Source organism: Salvelinus alpinus, chromosome 34 (assembly GCF_045679555.1).
Source record: "Salvelinus alpinus chromosome 34, SLU_Salpinus.1, whole genome shotgun sequence".
Lineage (NCBI taxonomy): Eukaryota > Metazoa > Chordata > Actinopteri > Salmoniformes > Salmonidae > Salvelinus > Salvelinus alpinus.
Window position 1 is genome coordinate 198,957 of NC_092119.1, and position 21,044 is coordinate 220,000.

The 21,044-nt window shown below is 45.6% G+C and overlaps 2 protein-coding genes across 6 annotated transcripts in view; one reads left to right on the forward strand and one right to left on the reverse strand.

Moving 5' to 3' along the window:
- mrps26 (mitochondrial ribosomal protein S26) overlaps positions 1-21,044 on the reverse strand; it is a 197,241-nt gene that overhangs the window by 127,979 nt on the left and 48,218 nt on the right. The gene's annotated exons all lie outside the window — the stretch shown is intronic.
- LOC139563512 (lysyl oxidase homolog 3B-like) overlaps positions 1-21,044 on the forward strand; it is a 69,381-nt gene that overhangs the window by 18,494 nt on the left and 29,843 nt on the right. For 3 of the 5 annotated variants that reach the window (XM_071382225.1, XM_071382223.1, XM_071382222.1), the window contains exons 4-6: positions 598-809; positions 16,316-16,384; positions 17,835-17,885. In XM_071382225.1, coding sequence (XP_071238326.1) covers positions 598-809; positions 16,316-16,384; positions 17,835-17,885 — 332 coding nt within the window. The remainder of the gene's footprint in view (positions 1-597; positions 810-16,315; positions 16,385-17,834; positions 17,886-21,044) is intronic. The other 2 variants (XM_071382226.1, XM_071382224.1) reach the window with 1 other exon arrangement.

The window sequence follows — 21,044 nt, forward strand, 5'->3', positions numbered from 1 at the left end:
ACAGCGCAAACAGATCTGGCAGCAGGCTACATAACACTAGACCGTACTGATCAGGAGAGATCACGTTGTGTTTCTGTCACAAAACGAGTCCGGACGGTGGATCAGGCTACATAACACAAAAGTTCACAGAGGCCTCACAAAGTTGTATTGCTCTGAGGGGTCACAGCAGGTCATAGGTGACACCACAGCACTCTGTGTGACCCCTGTATGAACTATGACCCCTGACCCCCTTGCTACAGGTTCAGGTGGAGGAGGTGTGTCTGCATGACCCCTGACCCCCTCATTATAGATGCAGGTGGATGGGAGGAGAAAGGTGGAGGAAATGTATATACATGACCTGTATAATCTTGATCCATGACCTCTGAGACCACAGGAGGTTGGTGGCACCTTAATTTGGGGAGGACGGGCTCCTGGTAATGGCTGTAGCGGAATAAGGGGAATGGTATCAAATTTCGTCAAACACATGGTTTCCATGGTTTCCATGTGTTTGATGCCATTCTGTTGACTCCGTTCCAGCCGTTATTATGAGCCCGTCCTCCCCCAATCAGAAACCTCCACTGTCTGAGACCTAACCTTTAACCTCTGACCCCCATACAGGTGCAGGTGGATGAGGACAGGGTGGAGGAGGTGCGTCTGCGCTCGGTGGTGCCCACCAAGAAGATGCCCGTCACCGAGGGTGTGGTAGAGATTAAGTACAAGGACGGCTGGGCCCAGATCTGTGACGTGGGGTGGACCCCTAAAAACACCCGGGTCATCTGTGGTATGCTGGGGTTCCCCCATGAGAGGAAGGTCAACAAGAACTTCTACAAGTAAGTCAGAGTAGAGGGATTCACTCACACCAGTGGATATATAGGCTTAAATTGAAGATATGGCAAATAGGAGTGACAATATCGTTTGCTATTAATCCTCAGTCATTTTCCAGACCCAGGTGGCTTGTCATTGTTGATAGACAACAACAAAAATGTTCACCTCTTTCACAACTCACTTTACGGAGTTCAAAATTACAATTCTTGTCTTTCGTAATTTAGTCCGATATACTTGGATGTGTAGTGTCAGCGTTTGTTGCTGGCATGTCACCCCTAAGTTTGTTTATCTTGTCAATTTAAAAAAATAATTAAAGTAGTTGGCAATATCAGTTGGTTTTGTAATGAATGAGCCGTCTGATTCAATGAAGGATGGAGCTGATTTGGCCTTTTTTCTCAGAATTTCATTGCAAATCTTTTTACTATCATTCTTTATATAATTTATCTTTGTTTCATAGTGGAGTTTCTTCTTCTTTTTATTCAGTTTAGTCACATGGTTTCTCAATTTGCAGTACTTTTCCCAATCGGTTGTGCAGCCAGACTTATTTGCCATTCCTTTTGCCTCATCCCACTCAACCATACAATTTTTGGGGATTTAACAGTTTTTACAGTCATTTTCTTAATGGGTGCATGCTTATTAGTAACTGGGATAAACAATTTCATAAATGTGTCAAGTGCAACTTCTGTTTGCTCCTCATTACACACCACAGACCAACAAATATTATTTACATCAACAACATAGGAATTACTACAAAAGTTATTGTATACTCTAATACACTATATTAGGCCCAGCCTTTGGAACTTTGGTTTTCCTAGATATGGCTACTATATTCTGATCACTATATTCTGTTTTTTCATATTGTTTATAACTAATTTTGTACATAAAGTTGCTGCTACCGTCTCTTATGACCGAAAAGAGCTTCTGGACATCAGAACTGCGATTACTCACCTTGAACTGGATAAAGATTTTTTTCTTTAATGAGTCCGAAGCGAAGGATATACTTGTCAAGACAAGTCCCAAATCTCCATCATCTGCATGAAGAAAGGATGGAGGAAAAGGGGGAGGAGGGCGGGGCACCTTGTAAGAATTCGCCAACGAGTAGGTAAACCACCTCTACCCTCCGTATTATTGGCCAACGTGCCAATCATTGGAAAACAAACTGGACGTTCTACGATTAAGATTATCCTACCAACGGGACATTTAAAAACTGTAACATCTTATGTTTCACCGAGACGTGGCTGAACGATGACACGGATAATATAGAGCTGGCTCCATTTGGCAAATCTGACCAGAATTCTCTCCTCCTGATTCCTGCTTACAAGCAAAAACTAAAGCAGGAAGTACCAGTGACTCGCTCAATACGGAAGTGGTTAGATGACGTGGATACTACGCTACAGGATTGTTTTGCTAGCACAGACTGGAATATGTTCCGGGATTCATCAAAGGGTATTGAGGAGTACACCACATCAGTCATCGGCTTCATCAATAAGTGCATTGGCGACGTTGTCCCCACAGTGACCGTACGTGCATTTCCAAACCAGAAGCCATGGATTACAGGCAACATCAGCATCGAGCTAAAGGCTAGACATGCCGCTTTCAAGGAGCGGAACACTAATCCGGACGCTTATAAGAAATCCCTCTATGCTCTCAGACAAACCATCAAACAGGCAAAGCGTCATTACAGGACTAAGATTGAATCCTACTACACCGGCTCTGACGCTCGTCGGATGTCGCAGGGCTTGTAAACTATTATGGACTACAAAGGGAAACCCAGACCCTTGTAAATTATGATTGGCTGAATACTCTCTAGACTATAATGTTTTTATTATACTGGATATATATTTTAAGTCTTTGTGTTTTTTGGATAGAGAGAAATAGAGAAATACATTTGTGTGGTTTTTAATGTAATGTTGGTGTTTGTAGATGTCGTTTTGTATAAATTTCATGTCAAATGTTTTTGTTGTATTACCTTTTTGTTAAGGTCATGTAGTTTTATAAAGTTGAATGTTTATACGTAGGCACTCTGTAAGACAGAGTAATGTATTTATCATGGTCAACCTTGTTTCCCCCTTAAATATTTGATAGCATCTTAGAATTTACTTTTATTTATATTTTACTTATATTAATTGAATTTACTTTTAGAGTTCTGAAAGGGCAGTGGTTCGCTTTTCAAACCTATGCTGGCAGCGGTACAGCGTACATGTGTTGCAGAGGCATTGGCTTAGACCACTAGACTCCTGCAGGCCACTTATTCACCATGGCTTAAAGACTGGAATATATTACTGTGTTGGAACTTTGAGATAAAAATCAGTTGAGCTGATAATATTATTAGGAGGCAACAGAAGAGGAATGTTAACAATGTGTGATCGTTAATTCACCGCAGCTGAATAACAGAATGTTATGGAACAGGGGGATCTGACCGACTTATAGAATATGAACGTTGTCGTGACTATTTTCAACATTGTCCTGTTTTTAAATTTCCTTAGTCACTCTGATGACTGATTGGGGGATTCTGGGCTCTTGCCAAAAACTCAGGGAATGTCAAGAAGGAGTTGTTGAAAAGAAAAGTTTGACATCACAGGAAGTTGCTGATGGGGGAGGACGGCTCATAATAATGGCTGGAATGGAATCAAATGGAATGGCATCATAGAAACCATGGAAACCATGTGTTTGATGTATTTGATGCCGTTCCACCGATTCCACTCCTGTCATTAACACAAGCCCGTCCTCCCCGAATTAAGGTACCACCAACCACTTGTGTTTGACTTTTACTTGTCGTATTGCATTTACAAAAAAAAATATTAAGAAAGTAATGCAGATACAATTAACTTTAATTTTCTAATAGCCAACAATTAAATCCCAACATCATACAACATATTAATACATCACAAGCCATCCCACTCCTTCAGGCAAAGTTCAAACCTTAATACAAATGTTTATTTTTTTATTTTTTATTTTACCGTTATTTTACCAGGTAAGTTGACTGAGAACACGTTCTCATTTGCAGCAACGACCTGGGGAATAGTTACAGGGGAGAGGAGGGGGATGAATGAGCCAATTGTAAACTGGGGATTATTAGGTGACCATGATGGTATGATGGCCAATTTAGCCAGGACACCGGGGTTAACACCACTACTCTTATGATAAGTACCATGGTATCTTTAATGACCTCAGAGAGTCAGGACACCCGTTTAATGTCCCATCCGAAAGACGGCACTCTACACAGGACAATGTCTCCAATCACTGTCCTGGGGCATTGGGATATTCTTCTAGACCAGAGGAAAGAGTGCCTCCTACAGGCCCTCCAACACCACTTCCAGCAGCATCTGGTCTCCCATCCAGGGACCAACCAGGACCAACCCTGCTTAGCTCAGTCATACGGAATATGACGGTCTTACGGAATCTGATGGTGTTACGGAATATATGGACTCTGATTTTAAATGGTGGGCTGTGAGCCCTCCGGTTTCTTTTCCCAATATAACCCTTCTCCTCCAGATTGACGGCAGACAGACAGAGATCGGCATTCTGGGCCGTCCTCCATTAATAAGGTCTTCCTTCCATCCCGTGTCATCCCGTATGAAGGCACATGGTGTCTTATCTCTCAGTGGTGTATGACGACTGAGACTCTGCTCTCTCTGACTGACTGAAGGGCGATGCAGGGATTCAGGAAGGGGAAATGGGTCGATGATTAGGCCCAAGTCCAGAACACAGAGAGAACCCTTTGGGACGCAGACACTGACTGACTGCAACTGGGGACTAGCCAAGTGAGCCAAGCAACAAGCATCAACATGCTAGGGAATGCTGTAATCCTGTAGCTATCAGTCTGCTGTAATCCTGTAGCTATCAGTCTGCTGTAATCCTGTAGCTATCAGTCTGCTGTAATCCTGTAGCTATCAGTCTGCTGTAATACTGTAGCTATCAGTCTGCTGTAATACCGTAGCTATCAGTCTGCTGTAATACTGTAGCTATCAGTCTGCTGTAATACCGTAGCTATCAGTCTGCTGTAATCCTGTAGCTATCAGTCTGCTGTAATACCATAGCTATCAGTCTGCTGTAATACCGTAGCTATCAGTCTGCTGTAATCCTGTAGCTATCAGTCTGCTGTAATCCTGTAGCTATCAGTCTGCATTAATCCTGTAGCTATCAGTCTGCTGTAATCCTGTAGCTATCAATCTGCTGTAATACTGTAGCTATCAGTCTGCTGTAATACCGTAGCTATCAGTCTGCTGTAATCCTGTAGCTATCAGTCTGCTGTAATACCATAGCTATCAGTCTGCTGTAATACCGTAGCTATCAGTCTGCTGTAATCCTGTAGCTATCAGTCTGCTGTAATACCGTAGCTATCAGTCTGCTGTAATCCTGTAGCTATCAGTCTGCTGTAATACTGTAGCTATCAGTCTGCTGTAATACTGTAGCTATCAGTCTGCTGTAATACCGTAGCTATCAGTCTGCTGTAATCCTGTAGCTATCAGTCTGCTGTAATACCATAGCTATCAGTCTGCTGTAATACCGTAGCTATCAGTCTGCTGTAATCCTGTAGCTATCAGTCTGCTGTAATCCTGTAGCTATCAGTCTGCATTAATCCTGTAGCTATCAGTCTGCTGTAATCCTGTAGCTATCAATCTGCTGTAATACTGTAGCTATCAGTCTGCTGTAATACTGTAGCTATCAGTCTGCTGTAATCCTGTAGCTATCAGTCTGCTGTAATCCTGTAGCTATCAGTCTGCTGTAATACCGTAGCTATCAGTCTGCTGTAATACTGTAGCTATCAGTCTGCTGTAATACCGTAGCTATCAGTCTGCTGTAATACTGTAGCTATCAGTCTGCTGTAATACTGTAGCTATCAGTCTGCTGTAATCCTGTAGCTATCAGTCTGCTGTAATACCGTAGCTATCAGTCTGCTGTAATCCTGTAGCTATCAGTCTGCTGTAATACCGTAGCTATCAGTCTGCTGTAATCCTGTAGCTATCAGTCTGCTGTAATCCTGTAGCTATCAGTCTGCTGTAATCCTGTAGCTATCAGTCTGCTGTAATCCTGTTGCTATCAGTCTGCTGTAATCTGTAGCTATCAGTCTGCTGTAATCCTGTAGCTATCAGTCTGCTGTAATACTGTAGCTATCAGTCTGCTGTAATCCTGTAGCTATCAGTCTGCTGTAATACCGTAGCTATCAGTCTGCTGTGATACTGTAGCTATCAGTCTGCTGTAATACCGTAACTATCAGTCTGCTGTAATACCGTAGCTATCAGTCTGCTGTAATACTGTAGCTATCAGTCTGCTGTAATCCTGTAGCTATCAGTCTGCTGTAATCCTGTAGCTATCAGTCTGCTGTAATCCTGTAGCTATCAGTCTGCTGTAATCCTGTAGCTATCAGTCTGCTGTAATCCTGTAGCTATCAGTCTGCTGTAATACCGTAGCTATCAGTCTGCTGTAATCCTGTAGCTATCAGTCTGCTGTAATCCTGTAGCTATCAGTCTGCTGTAATCCTGTAGCTATCAGTCTGCTGTAATACCGTAGCTATCAGTCTGCTGTAATCCTGTAGCTATCAGTCTGCTGTAATCCTGTAGCTATCAGTCTGCTGTAATACCGTAGCTATCAGTCTGCTGTAATCCTGTAGCTATCAGTCTGCTGTAATCCTGTAGCTATCAGTCTGCTGTAATCCTGTAGCTATCAGTCTACTGTAATACTGTAGCTATCAGTCTGCTGTAATACCGTAACTATCAGTCTGCTGTAATACCGTAGCTATCAGTCTGCTGTAATACTGTAGCTATCAGTCTGCTGTAATCCTGTAATCCTGTAGCTATCAGTCTGATGTAATCCTGTAGCTATCAGTCTGCTGTAATCCTGTAGCTATCAGTCTGCTGTAATCCTGTAGCTATCAGTCTGCTGTAATACTGTAGCTATCAGTCTGCTGTAATCCTGTATCTATCAGTCTGCTGTAATCCTGTAGCTATCAGTCTGCTGTAATCCTGTAGCTATCAGTCTGCTGTAATCCTGTAGCTATCAGTCTGCTGTAATACCGTAGCTATCAGTCTGCTGTAATACTGTACCTATCAGTCTGCTGTAATCCTGTAGCTATCAGTCTGCTGTAATACCGTAGCTATCAGTCTGCTGTAATCCTGTAGCTATCAGTCTGCTGTAACTCAGGATGAACTGACAGTCTTGGTTTATAATAAGGAGGTCAGGGCCCATATTCATAAAGCTTATCAGAGTAGGAGAGTAGGATCTTATCAGATCTAGGATCAGTTTAGCCTTTCAGATCAGAATGAGTAATATTACATGAACACCGGGGGGGGGGGGGGGGACCTGATCCTAGATCAGTGCTCCTTCTCTGAGAAGCTTTATGAATACAGGCCTAGGTTAAGTTAGGTCAGGCTCAGTAACTTGATGCTAATCTTTCCTGTCAGTGTCTTGGCTCCTCTCAATATTCACATTCTTCTGAAGAATGTGTTATCGGGGAACACGGTGTCTACCTTCCTCACAGCTCAACACCATATTTCCATTAGAATATAATCTGCTGTAAAAGTTGGTCTGTTCAGTTGGAATGAGATATTATGTGTCAGGAAGTAAGGATTTTTTTTTACAATTCTGTGTGCTGAATGTTTTCATCACACCGACACCGCTGTAGCAGCCAGGTGGCTTTATGAGCAGGGCTCTGAATTGACCAGGAAAAACTCTGATACTCTGATAGGGCCCTGAATTTTTCCTGGTGAGGTCTCTTGATTCATTTTTCTCAAGACAGGTGGAGTAATGTCTGAATCCTCTTGGAGTACCACAGCAGCAACAGTTTTTTTATGATGAGGACCTTGACCTGAGTTGTCCCTGGGCAGGTCACCTTAATGTTGAGATTTATAAGACTATTGGGCAAAAATAGGATATATGCCTTTTCTTTACAGAGCGTTCAAGGAGCCGAGTAGCCAGTAGCCCAGTAGCCCAGTAGTCCAATAGTCCAGTAGCCCAGTAGTCCAGTAGCCCAGTAGTCCAGTAACCCAGTAGTCCAGTAGTCCGGTAGTCCAGTAACCCAGTAGTCCAGTAGTCCAGTAGTCCAGTAACCCAGTAGTCCAGTAGTCCAGTAACCCAGTAGTCCAGTAGTCCAGTAGCCCAGTAGTCCAGTAGCCCAGTAGTCCAGTAGTCCAGTAACCCAGTAGTCCAGTAGTCCAGTAGCCCAGTAACCCAGTAGCCCAGTAGCCCAGTAGTCCAGTGGCCCAGTAGTCCAGTAACCCAGTAGTCCAGTAACCCAGTAGCCCAGTAGCCCAGTAGTCCAGTAACCCAGTGGTCCAGTAGTCCAGTAGCCCAGTAGCCCGGTAACCCAGTAGTCCAGTAACCCAGTAGCCCAGTGGTCCAGTAGTCCAGTAGCCCAGTAGTCCAGTAGCCCAGTAGTCCAGTAACCCAGTAGTCCAGTAGTCCAGTAGCCCAGTAGTCCAGTAGCCCAGTAACCCAGTAGTCCAGTAGCCCAGTAGTCCAGTAGTCCAGTAGCACAGTAGCCCAGTAGTCCAGTAGCCCAGTAACCCAGTAGTCCAGTAGCCCAGTAGTCCAGTAGTCCAGTAGCCCAGTAGTCCAGTAGTCCAGTAACCCAGTAGTCCAGTAGTCCAGTAGCAAAGTAGCCCAGTAGTCCAGTAGCCCAGTAGCCCAGTAGTCCAGTAACCCAGTAGTCCAGTAGCCCAGTAGTCCAGTAACCCAGTAGTCCAGTAACCCAGTAGCCCAGTAGTCCAGTAGCCCAGTAGTCCAGTAGACCAGTGGTCCAGTAGTCCAGTAGTCCAGTAGTCCAGTAGCCCAGTAGTCCAGTAGCCCAGTAGCCCAGTAACCCAGTAGTCCAGTAACCCAGTAGACCAGTAGTCCAGTAGTCCAGTAGCCCAGTAGTCCAGTAGTCCAGTAACCCAGTAACCCAGTAGCCCAGTAGTCCAGTAGCAAAGTAGCCCAGTAGCCCAGTAGTCCAGTAGTCCAGTAACCCAGTAGTCCAGTAGCCCAGTAGTCCAGTAACCCAGTAGTCCAGTAACCCAGTAGCCCAGTAGTCCAGTAGCCCAGTAGTCCAGTAGCCCAGTAGTCCAGTAGTCCAGTAGTCCAGTAGCCCAGTAGTCCAGTAGCCCAGTAGTCCAGTAACCCAGTAGTCCAGTAACCCAGTAGCCCAGTGGTCCAGTAGTCCAGTAGTCCAGTAGCCCAGTAGTCCAGTAGTAAAGTAGTCCAGTAGTCCAGTAACCCAGTAGTCCAGTAACCCAGTAGCCCAGTAGTCCAGTAGCCCAGTAGTCCAGTAACCCAGTAGTCCAGTGGCCCAGTGGCCCAGTAGTCCAGTTGTCCAGTAACCCGGTAACCCGGTAGCCCGGTAGTCCAGTAGTCCAGTAACCCAGTAGCCCAGTAGTAACCCAGTAACCCAGTAGTCCAGTAGCCCAGTAGCCCAGTAGTCCAGTAACCCAGTGGTCCAATAGTCCAATAGTCCAGTGGCCCAGTAGCCCAGTAGCCCAGTAGTCCAGTAGCCCAGTACCCCAGTAGTCCAGTAACCCAGTGGTCCAGTAGTCCAGTAGTCCAGTAACCCAGTAGTCCAGTAGTCCCCAGTAGTCTAGTAGCCCAGTAGTCTAGTAGCCCAGTAGTCCAGTAGTCCAGTAGTCTAGTAGCCCAGTAGTCCAGTAGTCCAGTGGTCCAGTAGTCCAGTAGTCCAGTAACCCAGTAGTCCAGTAGCCCAGTAGCCAAGTAGTCCAGTAGTCCAGTAGCCCAGTAACCCAGTAGTCCAGTAACCCAGTGGTCCAGTAGTCCAGTAGTCCAGTAGTCCAGTAACCCAGTAGTCCAGTAGCCCAGTAGTCCAGTAGTCCAGTAGCCCAGTAGTCCAGTAGTCCAGTAGTCTAGCAACCCAGTAGCCCAGTAGTCCAGTAGCCCAGTAGCCCAGTAGTCTAGTAACCCAGTAGTCCAGTAGTCCAGTAGTCCAGTAGTCCAGTAGTCCAGTGGTCCAGTAGTCCAGTAACCCAGTAGCCCAGTAGTCTAGTAGCCCAGTAGTCCAGTAACCCAGTAACCCAGTAGTCCAGTAGCACAGTAGCCCAGTAGTCTAGTAGCCCAGTAGTCCAGTAGCCCAGTAGTCCAGTAACCCAGTAGCCCAGTAGTCTAGTAGCCCAGTAGTCCAGTAGTCCAGTGGTCCAGTAGTCCAGTATCCCAGAAGTCCAGTAGCCCAGTAACCCAGTAGTCCAGTAGCCCAGTAGTCCAGTAACCCAGTTGTCCAGTAGTCCAGTAGTCCAGTAACCCAGTAGTCCAGTAGCCCAGTAGTCCAGTAGTCCAGTGGTCCAGTAGCCCAGTAGTCCAGTAACCCAGTAGTCCAGTAGTCCAGTAGTCCAGTAGCCTAGTAACCCAGTCCAGTAGTCCAGTAGCCTAGTAACCCAGTAGTCCAGTAGTCCAGTAACCCAGTAACCCAGTTGTCCAGTAGTCCAGTAGTCCAGTAGCCCAGTAGTCCAGTAGTCCAGTAACCCGGTAGTCCAGTAGCCCAGTAGTCCAGTAGTCCAGTAGCCCAGTAGTCCAGTGGTCCAGTAGCCCAGTAGTCCAGTAACCCAGTAACCCAGTGGTCCAGTAGCCCAGTAGTCCAGTAACCCGGTAGTCCAGTAGCCCAGTAACCCAGTAGCCCAGTAGTCCAGTAACCCAGTGGTCCAGTAGTCCAGTAGTCCAGTAGTCCAGTAGTCCAGTAGTCCAGTAGCCCAGTAGTCCAGTAGTCCAGTAGCCCAGTAGTCCAGTAGTCCAGTAGCCCAGTAGTCCAGTAACCCAGTAGCCCAGTAGTCCAATAGCCAGGTAGCCCAATAGCCCAGTAGCCCAATAGTCCAGTAACCCAATAGCCCAGTAGTCCAGTAGTCCAGTAGCCCAGTAGTCCAGTAACCCAGTAACCCAGTAGCCCAGTAGTCCAGTAGTCCAGTAGCCCAGTAGCCCAGTAGTCCAGTAGCCCAGTAACCCAGTAGCCCAGTAGTCCAGTAACCCAGTAACCCAGTAGCCCAGTAGCCCAGTAGCCCAGTAACACAGTAGTCCAGTAGCCCAGTAACCCAGTAGCCCAGTAACCCAGTGGTCCAGTAGTCCAGTAGTCCAGTAGTCCAGTAACCCAGTAGTCCAGTAGTCCAGTAACCCAGTAGCCCAGTAGCCCAGTAGCCCAGTAGTCCAGTAGCCCAGTAGCCCAGTACCCAGTAGTCCAGTAGCCCAGTAACCCAGTAGCCCAGTAGTCCAGTAGCCCAGTAGTCCAATAGCCAGGTAGCCCAATAGCCCAGTAGCCCAATAGCCCAGTAACCCAATAGCCCAGTAGCCCAGTAGCCCAATAGCCCAGTAGCCCAGTAACCCAATAGCCCAGGTAACCCAGTAGCTGAGTACCTCAGGGAGAATAGAGCTTTCCCATAGGGAGAATAGGGCTTTCCCATAAGGAGAAGAGGGCTTTCCCATAGGGAGAATAGGGCTTTCCCTTAGGGAGAATAGGGCTTTCCTGTAGGGAGAATAGGGCTTTCCTGTAGGGAGAATATGGCTTTCCCATAGGGGGAATAGGGCTTTCCCGTAGGGAGAATATGGCTTTCACGTAGGGAGAATAGGGTTTTCCTGTAGGGGGAACAGGGCTTTCCTGTAGGGAGAGTAGGGCTTTCATGTAGGGAGTAGAGGGCTTTCCCATAGGGAGAATAGGGCTTTGCTGTAGGGAGAATAGGGCTTTCGCCGTAGGGAGAATAGGGCTTTCCTGTAGGGAGAATAGGGCTTTCCTGTAGGGAGAATAGGGCTTCCAGGTAGGGAGAATAGGGCTTCCAGGTAGGGAGAATAGGGCTTCTCATAGGGAGAATAGGGCTTTCCCATAGGGAGAATAGGGCTTTCCCATAGGGAGAATAGGGCTTTCCCATAGGGAGATTAGGGCTTTCACATAGGAAGAATAGAGCTTTCCCATAGGGAGAATAGGGCTTTCCCATAGGGAGAATAGAGCTTTCCCATAGGGAGATTAGAGCTTTCCCATAGGGAGAATAGGGCTTTCAAATAGGGAGAATAGAGCTTTCCCATAGGGAGAATAGAGCTTTCCCATAGAGAGAATAGGGCTTTCAAATTGGGAGAATAGGGCTTTCCCATAGGGAGAATACGGCTTTCCCATAGGGAGAATAGAGCTTTCCCATAGGGAGAATAGAGCTTTCCCATAGGGAGAATAGGGCTTTCCATAGGGAGAATAGGGCTTTCCCATAGGGAGTAGAGGGCTTTCCCATAGGGAGTAGAGGGCTTTCCCGTAGGGAGAATAGGGCTTTCCCATAGGGAGTAGAGGGTTTTCCCATAGGGAGTAGAGGGCTTTCCCATAGGGAGAAGAGGGCTTTCCCATAGGGAGAATAGGGCTTTCCCATAGGGATTAGAGGGCTTTCCCATAGGGAGAAGAGGGCTTTCCCATAGGGAGAATAGGGCTTTCCCATAGGGAGTAGAGGGCTTTCCCATAGGGATTATAGGGCTTTCCCATAGGGAGAATAGGGCTTTCTCATAGGGAGAATAGGGCTTTCCCATAGGGAGAATAGGGCTTTCACATAGGAAGAATAGAGCTTTCCCATAGGGAGAATAGGGCTTTCCCATAGGGAGAATAGAGCTTTCCCATAGGGAGAATAGGGCTTTCCCATAGGGAGTAGAGGGCTTTCCCATAGGGAGAATAGGGCTTTCCCATAGGGATTAGAGGGCTTTCCCATAGGGAGAAGAGGGCTTTCCCATAGGGAGAAGAGGGCTTTCCCATAGGGAGAATAGGGCTTTCCCATAGGGAGTAGAGGGCTTTCCCATAGGGAGTATAGGGCTTTCCCATAGGGAGAATAGGGCTTTCCAATAGGGAGAATAGAGCTTTCCCGTAGAAAGAATGGACCTTTCCAATAGGGAGAAGAGGGCTTTCCCGTATGGAGAATATGGCTTTCCCATAGGGAGAAGAGGGCTTTCCCATAGGGAGAAGAGGGCTTTCCCATAGGGAGAAGAGGGCTTTCCCACAGGGAGAAGAGGGCTTTCCCATAGGGAGAATAGGGCTTTCCCATAGGGAGAATAGGGCTTTCCCATAGGGAGAATAGAGCTTTCCCGTAGAAAGAATGGAGCTTTCCAATAGGGAGAAGAGGGCTTTCCCATAGGGAGAAGAGGGTGCCATTTGAGACGTATCCTCTAACTGTCTGGCTGCTTGTCTCGTTTCCTGTTTTCTTCTTAAGGGGTAAAAAGGGGTAAAAAAAAAAAGTACAGGCTTTTCCAAATATAACGGGCATTTATAATTTTAAACAAATGTTTCTGGAACATACAGTGTGTGTATTGTGTAACCAACTAAAGGACCCTTTTCTTCTGCAGTGGTGTCATAACAATACATTTGAGAAATCTATCATATTTTACTGGCTGGCCTATCTTGGGGAACGAGTCCAAAGTCATTAAATAATGTAATATAATATTTACACCGTTTTTGGTTGATTTTCCCCATACCGGTACCTCAGATTTTACACATGGAGACAGACTGGGGGGGGGGGCAGAACATAGTTGGGTTACTGGTATGTTGCCTGGTAACAGACTGGGGGGGGGGGGGGGCAGTACATAGTTGGGTTACTGGTATGTTGCCTGGTAACAGAATGGGGGGCCAGTACATAGTTGGGTTACTGGTATGTTGCCTGGTAACAGACTGGTGGGCCAGTACATAGTTGGGTTACTGGTATGTTGCCTGGTAACAGACTGGGGGGCCAGTACATAGTTGGGTTACTGGTATGTTGCCTGGTAACAGACTGGGGGGCCAGTACATAGTTGGGTTACTGGTATGTTGCCTGGTAACAGACTGGGGGGCCAGTACATAGTTGGGTTACTGGTATGTTGCCTGGTAACAGACTGGGGGGCCAGTACATAGTTGGGTTACTGGTATGTTGCCTGGTAACAGACTGGGGGGCCAGTACATAGTTGGGTTACTGGTATGTTGCCTGGTAACAGACTGGGGGGCCAGTACATAGTTGGGTTACTGGTATGTTGCCTGGTAACAGACTGGGGGGCCAGTACATAGTTAGGTTACTGGTATGTTGCCTGGTAACAGACTGGGGGGCCAGTACATAGTTGGGTTACTGGTATGTTGCCTGGTAACAGACTGGGGGGCCAGTACATAGTTGGGTTACTGGTATGTTGCCTGGTAACAGACTGGTGGGCCAGTACATAGTTAGGTTACTGGTATGTTGCCTGGTAACAGACTGGGGGGCCACTACATAGTTGGGTTACTGGTATGTTGCCTGGTGACAGACTGGTGGGCCAGTACATAGTTGGGTTACTGGTATGTTGCCTGGTAACAGACTGGGGGGCCAGTACATAGTTGGGTTACTGGTATGTTGCCTGGTAACAGACTGGGGGGCCAGTACATAGTTGGGTTACTGGTATGTTGCCTGGTAACAGACTGGGGGGCCAGTACATAGTTGGGTTACTGGTATGTTGCCTGGTAACAGACTGGGGGGCCAGTACATAGTTGGGTTACTGGTATGTTGCCTGGTAACAGACTGGGGGGCCAGTACATAGTTGGGTTACTGGTATGTTGCCTGGTAACAGACTGGGGGGCAGTACATAGTTGGGTTACTGGTATGTTGCCTGGTAACAGACTGGGGGGCCACTACATAGTTGGGTTACTGGTATGTTGCCTGGTGACAGACTGGTGGGCCAGTACATAGTTGGGTTACTGGTATGTTGCCTGGTAACAGACTGGGGGGCCAGTACATAGTTGGGTCACTGGTATGTTGCCTGGTAACAGACTGGGGGGCCAGTACATAGTTGGGTTACTGGTATGTTGCCTGGTAACAGACTGGGGGGCCAGTACATAGTTGGGTTACTGGTATGTTGCCTGGTAACAGACTGGGGGGCCACTACATAGTTGGGTTACTGGTATGTTGCCTGGTGACAGACTGGTGGGCCAGTACATAGTTGGGTTACTGGTATGTTGCCTGGTAACAGACTGGGGGGCCAGTACATAGTTGGGTCACTGGTATGTTGCCTGGTAACAGACTGGGGGGCCAGTACATAGTTGGGTTACTGTATGTTGCCTGGTAACAGACTGGGGGGCCTGTACATAGTTGGGTTACTGGTATGTTGCCTGGTAACAGACTGGGGGGCCATTCTAGTGTGTCTGTGCTTATTTTAGTCCTGCATGACATTCCATTTAAACTACACTACATGATCAAAAGTATATGGACACCTGCTTGTCGAACATCTCATTCCAAAATCATGGGCATTAATATGGAGTTGGTCCCCCCTTTGCTGCTATAACAGCCTCTTCTGGGAAGGCTTTCCACTAGATGTTGGAACATTGCTGCATGGACTTGCTTCCATTCAGCCACAAGAGCATTAGTGAGGTCGGGCACTGATGTTGGGCGATTAGGCCTGGCTCACAGTCGGCGTTCCAATTCATCCCAAAGGTGTTTGATGAGGTTGAGGTCAGGGCTCTGTGCAGGCTGGTCAAGTTCTTCCACACCAATCTCAACTAACTATTTCTGTATGGACCTTGCTTTGTGCACGGGACATTGTCACACTGAAACAGGAAAGGGCCTTCCCCAAACTGTTGCCATAAAGTTGGAAGCACAGAATCATCTAGAATGTCATTGTATGCTGTAGCATTAAGATTTCCCTTCACTGGAACTAACGGGCCCGAACCATGAAAAACAGCCCCAGACCATTATTCCTCCTCCAACAAACTTTAAAGTTTGGCACTATGCATTGTGACAGGTATCGTTCTCCTGGAATCCGCCAAACCCAGATTAGTCTGTCGGACTACCAGATGGTGAAGCGTGATTCATCACTCCAGAGAACGTGTTTCCACTGCTCCAGAGTCCAATAGCAGAGAGCTTTACATCACTCCGGCCAACGCTTGGCATTGTGCATGGTGATCTTAGGCTTGTGTGTTGCTGCTCAGCCATGAAAACCCATTTCACGATTCTCCCGACAAACAGCTTCCAGAGGCAGTTTGGAACTCGGTAGTAAGTGTGGTCTACCATTTTGCGGCTGATGCCGTTTTTGCCCCTAGACGTTTCCATAACAGCACTTACAGTTGACCGGACAACTCTAGCAGGGCAGAAATGTTACGAACTGACTTGTTGGAAAGGTGGTGTCCTACGATGGTGCCACGTTGATAGTCATTGAGCTCTTCAGTAAGGCCATTCTACTGCCAATGTTTGTCTAGATTGCATGGCTGTGTGCTCGATTTTATACACCTGTCAGCAACGTGTGTGGCTGAAATAGCCAAATCCACTAATTTGAAGGGGTGTCCACATGCTTCTCTATACAATAGTGTACATATTAATACTTGAAATATCTCTGCCATCGAAAGAATAATGTAATATAGTAATATAGTTTAACTTAATAGTATAGTGATGTACTTAACAGAACTGTACTCTCCTGTTACCTGTGGCATTACCCAGGAAGCACACCTTACTGCTCTCCTCTTAACCCTACCACAGCTAGGCCACACTGTCTGGGATCAGGGCTGTTATATGTATTACCGTGTGTGTGTGTTGTGTGTGTCTGTCTGCCTCACCAGTGTCTCTGTGTCATGTCGTGTTGCTGTTTGCCGTTGCAGAGCCCGTCTGAGAAAGAGAGCAGCTGAGAGAAAAGCCAGAGCCAAGGTTAATGTTTCTGCTGGTGCCAGGTATATCAGGAAACAACCCACTCGTCCCCCCCAGAGACTGGGTTTCTGGTCCAAGTGGCCTCCTATTCCCTATGTAGTGCACTGTGGTCTAAAGTAGTGCACTATGTAGGGAATAGGGTTCCATTTGGAACTCAAGCCTGGGTTTCTGACAGTGGGTTGCCTGTAGTGGTCGTTGCTTTAGCACTTTTATAGAATATTAGTTTAGATGCTGTTTCTACCCAGCTGGCTTTAATTCACTTTGTTTACTCATTCTAGCACAAATATGTTGTTGTGTTCATCTAACTGCAACAACAAAAACCCTTCCTAGTCACAGAAATGCAACTCAACAAAATATGCCTGCAGATTGATCGGAAATGTTAAACCACGACATTTTGTTTAAAGATAAAAAGGATTCTAAGGAAGCACAGGAGGCTGCTGAAAGGAGGACGGCTCGTAGTAACATCCGGAGCGGAGTAAATGGAATGGTATCAAACGTATAGAAAAACATGTGTTTGATGTGTTCAATACCATTCCATTGAGTCCGATGCAGCCATTAATATGAGCCCGTCCTCCCCCATTTAAGGTGCCACCGGCCGCCTGTGTCAGGAAGTCCTTCTGAAAATAACATTTTATGTGACTGATGTCAATCTGCCCTCTGATGTTTAAGTCTGCGTCTCTAGTTCAACAACTTTTGACATTTCCTATAAGGCGTGCTTTTAGGAGTGGAACATAACCTATCAATCACTCTGTAGTCGTATAACGCGTTGCATTGCTCAGTTAGCGTCTGCTGAATGGTGTGCTAAAATACATACTAATACACATAATACTAATACACATAATACTAAAACACATAATACTAATACACATAATACTAATACACATAGTACTAAAACACATAATACTAAAACACATAATACTAATACACATAACACTAATAGACATAATACTAATACACATAATACTAATACACATAATACTAATACACATAATACTAATACACATAATACTAATACACATACTAATACACATTATACTAATACACATAATACTAATACACATAATACTAAAACACATACTAATACACATAATACTAAAACACATAATACTAATACACATAATACTAAAACACATACTAATACACATAATACTAAAACACATAATACTAATACACATAATACTAAAACACATACTAATACACATAATACTAAAACACATAATACTAATACACATAATACTAATACACATAATACTAAAACACATAATACTAATACACATAATACTAAAACACATACTAATACACATAATACTAAAACACATAATACTAATACACATAATACTAATACACATAATGTAACATGTGTTTCTAACTTGGTTAACATTTTCTCCCATTGCATTTACAATCATCATCACCACACAGCTCATCATCCTCATCATCATCATCATCATCACCTAACCAATGTTTACTTTGCAGGCTGCACCCTAAAGCTATTGCTAAACCATTCATCTCTGGGTTAAAGAAAAGGTAAACAGACTGGGGAAATAAATACATTTCCCCTTAATGATCTCCTGTATAAAATGGTTTCCGTCGTGTATCTGTTATTTCCCAGACTCATCTGGGCATTGTGACCAGGGTGCATCTCAAATTAAACACTATTCCCTATACAGTACACTACTGTTGACAAGGAATAGGGTATAATTTGGGTTGCTGGAAACTGCTCTATACTGTACTGTAGGGCCCAGTTCAGTTCAACTCTACCTGCTCTATACTGTACTGTAGGGCCCAGTTCAGTTCAACTCTACCTGCTCTGTACTGTACTGTACTGTAGGGCCCAGTTCAGTTCAACTCTACCTGCTCTGTACTGTACTGTAGGGCCCAGTTCAGTTCAACTCTACCTGCTCTGTACTGTACTGTAGGGCCCAGTTCAGTTCAACTCTACCTGCTCTATACTGTACTGTAGGGCCCAGTTCAGTTCAACTCTACCTGCTTTGTACTGTACTGTAGGGCCTAGTTCAGTTCAACTCTACCTGCTCTGTACTGTAGGGCCCAGTTCAGTTCAACTCTACCTGCTCTATACTGTACTGTAGGGCCCAGTTCAGTTCAACTCTACCTGCTCTATACTGGTACTGTAGGGCCCAGTTCAGTTCAACTCTACCTGCTCTGTACTGTACTGTAGGGCCCAGTTCAGTTCAACTCTACCTGCTCTGTACTGTACTGTAGGGCCCAGTTCAGTTCAACTCTACCTGCTCTATACTGTACTGTAGGGCCCAGTTCAGTTCAACTCTACCTGCTCTATACTGTACTGTAGGGCCCAGTTCAGTTCAACTCTACCTGCTCTATACTGGTACTGTAGGGCCCAGTTCAGTTCAACTGTACCTGCTCTGTACTGTAGGGCCCAGTTCAGTTCAACTCTACCTGCTCTATACTGGTACTGTAGGGCCAGTTCAGTTCAACTCTACCTGCTCTATACTGGTACTGTAGGGCCCAGTTCAGTTCAACTCTACCTGCTCTATACTGTACTGTAGGGCCCAGTTCAGTTCAACTCTACCTGCTCTATACTGGTACTGTAGGGCCCAGTTCAGTTCAACTCTACCTGCTCTATACTGTACTGTAGGGCCCAGTTCAGTTCAACTCTACCTGCTCCAAACTTTATTTACTCAGCAGAAAGCAACGTTACCTTGTGTTCAAATGAAGTACAGCTCTGGCTGTGGTCAAGTGAAACAGCAGGATAGTTTTTCGGGTTTTGGATTCATACAGGCTACTATAGATATGAGTATGTTTCAGAACGATCAGGTTTAAGAGATGTGAAATGCTTTATTTAAACTTTATTTATACTGGTATGTCAATTATAGAACAACTTGTTATTTTATGATGACCTGTCCATGTGTGGATGAAAACAGGTAGTTTGGATCTTGGCTGTACTGAACACAAACAATAAGATGAGGCTTGTAACGAAGCCAAAACGTTACATCACCTTGTAGAAGTGGTTTTCTGGGAAAGTTCGGTTTTTGTCATCCAACAAATACAGCTGAATCTTTTCTTTGTTGACAAAGCTACTTAAAAATGATTCATGACTTTCTAGATTTTTAAGTTTATTTTAAAAAAATGGATAAATGATCAACATATATTTTCGTTATTGTGCAATTGGCTGACGGTCAAACAGACTCTGTGTCTGGTGTAACAATGAAATGAAGAACGGCTGTTCTCCTCCTCTTCGTCTGAAGAGGAGAAGCAGGGATCGGACCAATACGCATCGAGGTATGCAGTCATAATGAATTTATTTAAACGAAAAGACGAACACGAAAAACACTTGAGAATATACAAAACAACAAAACGACATAGACAGACCTGAACTGGAAAAACTTACATAAACACGCAGAACAGGAATAGACTACATAAACCGAAACAGTCCCGTGTGGCGCGACAAACACAGACACGGAAGACAACCACCCACCAACTAACAGTGAAAACAGCCTACCTATATATGATTCTCAATCAGAGGAAATGAACAACACCTGTCCCTGATTGAGAACCATATAAGGCTAATTAACAATCACACTCCCACATAGAACTAACAACACAGACTGCCCATCCCAACTCACGCCCTGACCAACTAAACATATACAAAACAAGAGAAAACAGGTCAGGAACGTGACAGAAGTTTAGTTACAGCAACAAAACATTGAGAATGATAGGACCAGTAATGCACACCAGGGTTCGGGCTCAATGATAGAACCAATAAAGCACACCAGGGTTCGGGGTCAATGGTATGACCAATAATGCACACCAGGGTTCGGGGTCAATGATAGGATCAATAATGCACACCAGGGTTCGGGGTCAATGGTATGACCAATAATGCACACCAGGGTTCAGGGTCAATGATAGGACCAATAAAGCACACCAGGGTTCGGGGTCAATGATAGGACCAATAATGCACACCAGGGTTCAGGGTCAATGATAGGACCAATAATGCACACCAGGGTTCGGGGTCAATGATAGGATCAATAATCCACACCAGGGTTCAGGGTCAATGATAGGATCAATAATGCACACCAGGGTTCGGGGTCAATGGTATGACCAATAATGCACACCAGGGTTCAGGGTCAATGGTATGACCAATAATGCACACCAGGGTTCGGGGTCAATGATAGGACCAATAATGCACACCAGGGTTCGGGGTCAATGATAGGATCAATAATGCACACCAGGGTTCGGGGTCAATGATAGGACCAATAAAGCACACCAGGGTTCGGGGTCAATGATAGGACCAATAATGCACACCAGGGTTCGGGGTCAATGATAGGACCAATAATGCACACCAGGGTTCGGGGTCAATGGTAGGACCAATAAAGCACACCAGGGTTCGGGGTCAATGATAGGACCAATAATGCACACCAGGGTTCGGGGTCAATGATAGGACCAATAATGCACACCAGGGTTCGGGGTCAATGATAGGACCAATAATGCACACCAGGGTTCGGGGTCAATGATAGGACCAATAATGCACACCAGGGTTCGGGGTCAATGATAGGACCAATAATGCACACCAGGGTTCGGGGTCAATGATAGGACCAATAATGCACACCAGGGTTCGGGGTCAATTCCATTTAAATTCCAGTCAATTCTGGAAGTACATAAGAATTCCAATTCTCTGTAATACCTTTGAATGAGGAACATTTGGAA